Here is an 8,809-nt window from a genome sequence, read left to right on the forward strand (position 1 = left end):
CCTCTGGCACCAGTTCTCCAGATTCCTAATCTCCTTCAGGTAGGCCGTCTCGGTGTCGTCAGCAAACTTGATGATGGTGGTGGAGCTGGTAGTGGCCACACAGTCATATGTGTACAAAGAGTACAGCAGGGGGCTCAGAACACACCCCTGGGGGGCTCCAGTGCTGAGAGTGGTGGAGGTTGAGACATGTCCGCCCATCCTTACTGCCTGTGGTCTGCCAGTTAGGAAGTTGGAGATCCACTGACACATAGATGAGCTGAGTCCCAGATGCTCCAGCTTGGTGGTGAGTGTGGAGGGAATTATGGTGTTAAATGCAGAGCTGTAGTCTATGAAGAGCAAAAAACAATGTGGGTTTTATCAATAATTGGGAATCCCTTCCCAGACGCCTTAATGCCCACTCACATCCTGGGCCATCTGATCTCAGGAATTCGCATGATAAGGTGGGGCCAGGTTTCACAATGAACTCACCCGAAACTCTGGCTGATTGGGACCCACACCCAGTTTCACACCTTGGCTCAGGCGATTAGAGGATCATCAGGGGGTCCTTTTGTCCCTCTGTGGGGGGATACTCCCACTAGGTTTATATCTGGGACTCTCCACCATTTGACCTCAGAACTGAAGAAGCTTCTCGGATGAGAGGTGAAACGTCTTCAAGTAACTTAAAGAAGTCCAGACGCTTTTCTTTGCAAGCTCCTTTGACTACGATGACCTGGATGACTGAGAACCTTCACAGACATCCAATTGGTAAAGTAAATCTGCTTGGCATCTTTCTTGGCCTTCAGACAACAATTCTGATGGCTAAAGATCCAAGGGGACAGGCAAATAAATAAATAAATAAATAATTGGGAAACTTTCTGGAGGAAACCTGGTCTTGTTAGGAGTTATGGCATCTATCCCACGTTGGATGGAGCAGCTCTCATTTCTACAAATCTGGCCAAATTTATTAAATCCCCCAACATGTGACTATCCAAAGTTAGGACCAGGAAGCAAAGTTGCAGTCTTAAACACCTCTCTGCAGCTTCTCTCCTCCTGTTATCCCCCTAAAAATTCCATCCCTTTAGCAGCTCGCAAACAGGCAAAAAATAAACTAAAAACCACCAAAAAAACAACTTAAACATAAAAAATCACAAAGAAAGAACAATATCCACATCTGCACCAAAGAGTAAAACAGACATTTTATCTGATTTAGTGTTCAGCTCAGATAAAATAATTATTGTGGCTAATTTTAACATTCATGTAGGTGCTAAAAATGACGCCCTCGACACAGCATTTAATCTGTTATTAGACTCAATTGGCTTCTCTCAAAATGTAAAAGAACCCACCCACCACTTTAATCACACTCTAGATCTTGTGGTATATATATATATATATATATATATATATATATATATATATATATATATATGTAGCACCAGGGAAAAATAGAGCATCAAATCAGAAGTACTTGACTCCCTGGTATAATTCTCAAACACATAGCCATTGCACAGCAGCTTTACACTAACGGACCTGCAAAGTGTTGGACTGATGCCAACACAGACCAGGTCCCTGACAATAAGAAAACAGCAGTTGTTGTGCACAAGCGCTTCACACATGAACTCAAAAACTCTTTGAATAAATGTTTTGTGTCATTAACTGATATTTTCTGGTAATAGAAAAATTGAAAGTTCTGTTTATATTACCATTTCCAAGCACTTCTTTTCACTTATTATGACTCATTTGTTTTACATATAAGATATTGTTTATATTGTTTGCTTCTGTGTTTTGTGTGAATGTACTTCTTTATATCCTTAAACATACAATTACAACCTAATACACCATTTGCTCAAAAATGCGTAAATTATAACTTATCAAATTAATCTGTGCTTAGTACACAACAATTAATGTTAAATATTCTTTTATTCTCCTCAACTCAAACACTATACTAAAATATAATGACAGCGTCCATCTCATCATAAAACAACTAAACAGCTAATACACGAGGACATGAACAAAATAACTCAGAAACTTTCAAATTTGAGCATTTTCATTTCCTTGAAATCAGGTTCCTCTCATGTAAATGTGTTTATATACATTCATTCAAGTGGCTCCCAAGTGTTTTCTTCAAACAGGACACCCAACAAACAATAAATGTCATTTTTAACGATATGTTCACATTTAATAATACCCAGAGTACCTTTAAGTTAGAATCACTGCCTTGTGGTTGTTTTGCCTCAGCCAAACAGTTAAGGTGTGGTTTACATCCATGTCTGTCCACTTATGATACAGTATACACACATAGTCAATTAAAGCCACTCACCTTTAATTACTGAATTGCATTTACTTCATCAGTGACGGAGCTGTAATTTGCCATTATTTGAATACATTTGAACTGAAAACATTTGAAGGTCACTTTGTGAAATTCTCAGAGATGTTTTTTCATTATTGTGTAAGCAATCATCAAACAAAAAACGTTTTATCAGTAAATTGCTTAATCGAAACTATTTCAGTGCAGAATAAACTTCAGTTGGTGTATCTTTAAAAAAAATAATTTTCATCTGGTTTTGTGGGATATAAACTACTTCAGATCACCTTTGGATATTTTGGATAGAACTCAGTTTTGTTACACCTGACAGCAGCCCTTTCCACTACTCTCCAAAGCTTTCTGTGAATCATTTTATATTATTTAATTGAATTTGGATCATCTGTACTAATCGTCAACATCATCAGTCTCAAATTTGTTGCAGCTGATCTGTTTAAAGAATTTGGCTGGTTGCCTAGTTAGAAATTAGAGGGTGCATAATAGAGAAAGATATCTATTTTTATTTTTATAAAGATATTTCAACAAAAGTTTCATGCTACAAATTCACAGGATATAAAATGATTGGTGCTCAAAATATCCTGCTGGGAACATTTATAGAGCCCCTGGTTGAGCGACATGAGTAAAGATCTGATATTTTACTTTTTATCTAAACCAACGAGAAAAAATGTGACAAACTCATTTCCCTTATACGAACAGTCAACGGAACAATTCAGCGTGCCCTCAAAACTATACGGACCAGTTTGAGTGTGGGACCTTTCCAGGAAATGCATCTCAGATGTCACCTGTTTGTTGTTTGAACCTGTAACATGGGCTTGTAGTCTGAAGGAGAGTTATGTTTAATTTAAAGTTGCTGCAGAAAAACAAAACGGTGAAATATGGAATCCCTATGCTTGTAAGTAACTTTTATGCGACGATATTTACGGAGACTAAGCAGTTTGAGCTAATATTTGCTAGCAGCTTAGCTGTTTTATGAATACATGACCCCACCGTGGTGCGTGTAAATGACTTCTTTAACCAGTTCACTCCTAATATTGAAGTAAGATCTTGTATCTGGAACTTCATAATAGTATTAGTTGTTTTTTCGTTTTGTCTTAGTTATAGTTAAATTGGGTGTTAAAGCCCATTTTGGGCATTTCCTTTCTTTGCTGTAACGACATTTATCTTTAATCGTGACTGTTTAACAGTATTTCAAACCGAATCCCAGGCTTCTATAGTTAGGTATACAAATGTGAGTCGAAGCATCTTAAAGGTTGTAGTGCTTGGTTTTGTTGACAGTTTTAGGAAGGAAGCTGTATTTGTTCGTCTGGTAGGCATACAGGCCCATACAGTGGACTAAATCATTAAGGTTTTAGATAGTTAGCAATTCTTGTTCTGTTTTGAAAGTCTTGAAAGCTACAGTGACCGCAGCATTTATTTTCTTATTTATTTATATCCACTTTAACGAGAAATACCTAAGTTATACCATAAAGTACTGTGCAAAGGTCTCGAACCATTCCTGGATTCTTTATATTTTGCCTATCCTTCCTCGTAAGTCACATCCTTACGAAATAAGGGAAATAATCGGTCAAGGACATGACAGATGACCTCACAGGTGCATTTCACCCTTCAGATCCATCTACTGTTCACCTCATCATAAATGGTGTCACTGGCTGTCAGGAAGCCACTCTTAAGGAAGGGAAACAGGAGTCATCCTGAAAATCAGTGACAACAGGTCTGTTGCAGTAATGAATAGAAATCTTATCAAATTATTGGTTCAAACTGTCACCAATATGTGCAGAGGACCTCAGGAGACAGGTACAACAATCCGTTAAACATTGTAGAGGTCTGTCATGGTTTGGGACTTCAGTTCAGCCAGTGGTGTTGGAGATCTTCTCAAAAATGATGGAATTATGAACACAGAAAGTTACCATCAGATTTGATCCACCATGAGAAAGCACGTGATCGGCAACAGCTTCATTTTTTCTGCTTTATATACTGTATTTACATGTGTGTTTATTTCAATAAATTGATTGCTGCTATTTACTGATTTACCTAGCAAAATATTACAAAGTGTGGAGTGCTTCCAGACTTTTGCACGGTGCTGTAGATAACCACAATGCTTATGGTTCCATTCTCTTATATTTCTTATTTCAGTTGCTGGTAGTTGGTGGTTCCTTTGGCTTGCGGGAGTTCACACAAATCCGGTATGATTCCCAGAAGATCAGAAAAAGGGTTTGTAGTTTGATTCCTTTTGTATTTTAAGAAGAAGAAAAAGGATTTGGTCGAGGTTTATTCAAAGTCAGTTAATTGTCAGTTACATTTAAACTCCCAGATCTTTATGGTTACATAAACTGTTAAGTGGGAAGACCCCTTCCTATACAATGTAATTAAGTGTACAGTTAGCGGGTAAAATAATTTCTCTCTGTACAATACAGTAGACAGTGTGCAAGTTCTCCACCCAGTGGTTGGAACTGTAATTGCAGCAGATTTCCTCCCAAGTGTAAGGTGTCAAAACAAAACACACTTTGTCTCATTGTTAAGACTCCTGGATTGTTACAGATTAGTACAGTGTGGTCAAGTTTTAAGACATCTGAATTGAATACTTAGTCTACCCATCTTTTCAGACAAGCGGTAGAGTCGGTAGAAGAGCAAGCTGGGAGAACAAGTTCTAATAATACATTAAATGACAACCAATTCATTAAAATGATAAAAGGTTGGGCATTTATTAGAAGGCATTACAGTCTGATAAGCTGGCTGTGAGGGGAAGTAATAGCACAAGTTTTGTGTTATTTTATTTCGACATACGTTGATGCGTGATACCTGGGTGGGAGCCAGATAGCAGGGGCTTCTTTTCTTATTACTGTCCATGTGAAGCAGCACTAGACTGATGATGATGATCATCATCATCATGGTGGAGGAGGAGGAGGGCATTGGGCCCCTGGCACTGTGCCTGTGCAGCAGCCCCCACACGTATCACTCTCTTCTGATTGGGCCTGCAGCAAAGAGAATCTTGTTCCTCTCTCTCTGACACTGTGGAGTAAATGTTGAACTCTGCTGTGTGTGTGTTTGCATGTATAATTTAATGCATGGCATATCTAAAAAGTTGTATGCTCATGATTAAAACCACTCTTACTGTTTTTAGCTTGCCTGTTATTGGCCAGTTTCATTCTTTTGTTCTCGCAGATAAGTGCTCACTTAAGTCAGTGAAGCCACTCAGAGTAAGTCACTGTGTGATCCAATTTGCATCTTCCCTTCAATGATTTGATTTAGCCTGTTGGCAGAGATGAACCTGAATGCCTTTTTTTTTTATTCCCTGTTCAGATTTTTGTGAACTTTCTTTATTTCTGGCATACCCAGTTTGTACCCAGTTTCAGCTGCTAACACCTCCACAGCAGGTACCTGACTAACTTAGGCAATTAATTCCCTGGTGTCAATGCTCTAGAATATTCTATATATTATTAATAGGCTGTAGTAATGTAGGTCTAATTGTAAATCAATCATGGTGTTATGAAATTCATCAGTCAGCTGTGTAACTGCAGCATTATTGCTGTGAAATATTAGAACTCATTAAAAGTAATGATTCGGAATGGGATTCATTTCAGCCCTATTCTCAGGCAAAATCAATTTGAATTGCAAAGTCCTCATAACTCGACTGGACTCAACTCTCTCTCCGATAACCTTCTTATGTGTGTGTGTGTGTGTGTGTGTGTGTGTGTGTGTGTGTGTGTGTGTGTGTGTGTGTGTGTGTGTGTGTGTATATGTAACTGAACTGGGTAATGTTGATGGCAATTCAAGGAGAACAATTTGTACAGTAAAACAGGGTAAATTGGATCCTCCCTCTGGGTTTAGAGAGTTCTACACCGGTGAGACAAAGTGTAGAGTGTTTCTTACTTCTATTTATAGTCACAAGGAAAGTAGTTCACCTCTTCTGCATATGTCATCTTTTAAATAGCATAATACATAATATTTAATAACATTGTGGGAAATGAAATGGTGACCTCATTTGCAAGTTGCAACTATACAAACCTTCTCTTACCTCATTTTAGTACTTTTAATTTCCTCTTAACAAACTATCTACAAATCAGTCATTCAAGCAAGGGGAGCCTTTGCATAATCTCTTTATTTCTTACTGTTGGAATTTAATTCTGTGACGCTGTGACAGCTAAGTAAACATTTTGTTTCCCCTCTTTTTTCCCCCATCCTGCAGTTGGATCCTTCACTGGAGGCTAAAGTGAACATCCAGAGGCAGCCGGTCATACTGGAAGAAGAGTACGAGGTAAGGGGAACAAGGCTGTGAGACTAGCAGTGGAATAGATCAAAGACTCTGACTTGTGTAGTGTGTCTGCAAGAAAGCTGGGAGAGCAAAAATCATGCTTTTAAGTGTCAAAATGCCTCACTGACAGAATTTTTGGTGCATTGTTAAAAATTTTAAGTACCAGGTTAATTTACAGGAAAGATTGACAAGATAGTGAAACCTGCTGTGATGTATGGTTCGGAGAAAGTGGCACAGACAAAAAAGACAGGAGCTGGAGGTGTGGCAGAGGAAGAGATGCAGAAAGTGAAGATTTGGATGTGGACAAGATTGAAAATTAGTACATCGGAGGGACAGCACAGATTGAGTGGCTTGGAGACAACGCTGAGATGGTTTGAGGATGGTGGATGTATTAGACAAAAATGTTAAATATGGAGCTCAATAAGGCAAGAGGAGAGTTTGTGTGACAGAGGAGGATGTTAGCATAGGATGAGATGGGGGCAGATGATCCTCTTTTATATTTTTTTGTTTGTTTTTTCATTCAAGGCATCTTGGAGTTTAACTCTGCCTCTTGTGGGTTTTTTGCTTTGCAGAAGCTAAAGGAGATGAATTTGGACGAATGGAAGAACATCCGTGGCCCTCGTCCCTGGGAGGACTCCAGGGAGTACCAGGAGCAGCAGCGCAGGAAGCTGAGCAATAAAGACTGAGACTGGAGGACATCAGGCTGAGCAGGCACACACACAAATACACACCGGGAACATTACAAGGATGAACTGTGGAGAGACCTGAGATTCAGTTATGGTAGTCTCTGCAGCTTCAGGGCCTGGACTCTTTTGTCTTTGCTTGTGCAGGAATTCAGACTTGGGGAATATACATTAATAGGCGATAATGGTTTCTTCTGGTTGTAACATGTTCACAGCTATTAGTCAGACTGATGTATCATCAGGACCATTTCTGCGTTCACAGATAAATTCATGTGGTGTCCAATATTAAGTAATATTATTATTAATATATATTTATATAGATATAATGCAGTCATAAAACACATGCTGTCTCCATTGTTTTCAGCACGTGGAGCAGAGTAGGCTTCACACCTGAATACGTGGTGGTGCAGAGTCAAGCGGTGTTTTCTGATTTGCTGGGAAGTTGATAGACAATGACTTTATCATCATTTTTTTACACCCAAAATACCAGCATTGTGATTGGCTCAAGCTGTCCATTACTACTATTATTATGCCATAGAAGCAAAACTGGTGTTATAATAAAAAAAAAAAGTTGATACTTATAATTTAATGCACAAATATAAATCAGGTGTCACCTGTCTCAGCCAGCAGGTGGCCCATCTGTGTCCTGCTGCATCTTCCACAAAGAAAGGATTATATATCCATGTATGATTTACATGACTCAATAAATTATTGTTGTTTATCCACAGTGTTGCCTTCACTTTCATTTTGTTTTTGACAAAAGCTGGTGGATGTGGTGGGTCTTTGTTTACAATGGTATTGCATTGATTTTACCAGTTGGAAGCATAAAGGAATAAATAAGAGAACAGTCCAGCCTTTCCTCAGGCTTTATACTTCTCGACAGTAATCTGTTTTTCTGACAGTTATTACTTTGCACTGCAGTGGATTTATTGTGCTTATAATAGAAATAGTATTACCTTTTTGCTTTTTTGGTCCTAAAAACAAAAGAACATGATATTTTCTGTATGCAACAATGGCCCTAGATTCGTACGTTTAGGTAATGTGTGGGTGAGTGACAGATAATGCATGTGCTGCCTCATCTCATTCAGCTGTGAAATGAGATGTAATGAATATTCTTCAGGTGCATGAAAATGTCTTGGGATACATTTTCCGCAATCCCTTTTTTACGTTCCTGACTTTTGAGCTGTTTTAATACAGAGTGTTCTTGGGCTCAGGAAACAAACAGCAGATTATATGTGAGGGTTATTTTTCCCATGCACAGGTTGTACAAAAATACATCTTGCTCAGAGTGCTGTTTTGTCATAGGCTGTTTGAATGTGTGGCAAAGCGCCATGAAGTAGCAATCGCCTCTTATCCGCCAAACACCTCTGAATAACAAAGCGGAGTAATCAAGTGTTTATAACAGGATTAGTGGATCACATCAAAGCTCTTGCGTCAGGCGGAGGGTTGATAAAAATGTCTGGTGTTTTGCGAAGAGGCTTCTAAAATTAGAATAGCCACATGTTGGTGCATTTGTAATCTTAGAGGTGAATCACACACTCGTGCTGGATGCTCCACCGGGTGGCTCCAGGGCTG

At 38.8% G+C, this 8,809-nt stretch overlaps 1 protein-coding gene across 1 annotated transcript; it reads left to right on the plus strand.

The window, feature by feature from the left end:
* Positions 1 to 3,053: 3,053 nt before the first annotated feature.
* Positions 3,054 to 7,954, plus strand: cox16 (cytochrome c oxidase assembly factor COX16). Its single transcript, XM_085343124.1, has 4 exons — positions 3,054 to 3,191; positions 4,433 to 4,510; positions 6,486 to 6,554; positions 7,124 to 7,954. The coding sequence occupies exons 1-4, from the start codon at positions 3,132 to 3,134 to the stop codon at positions 7,235 to 7,237; spliced, it is 321 nt and encodes a 106-aa protein (XP_085199250.1). The 5' UTR covers positions 3,054 to 3,131; the 3' UTR covers positions 7,238 to 7,954.
* Positions 7,955 to 8,809: the final 855 nt, after the last annotated feature.

This window comes from Diplotaxodon limnothrissa, linkage group LG19 (genome assembly GCF_057381915.1).
Source record: "Diplotaxodon limnothrissa isolate DT_005_m linkage group LG19, D_limnothrissa_male_GT1.1, whole genome shotgun sequence".
In the NCBI taxonomy this organism is placed as follows: domain Eukaryota; kingdom Metazoa; phylum Chordata; class Actinopteri; order Cichliformes; family Cichlidae; genus Diplotaxodon; species Diplotaxodon limnothrissa.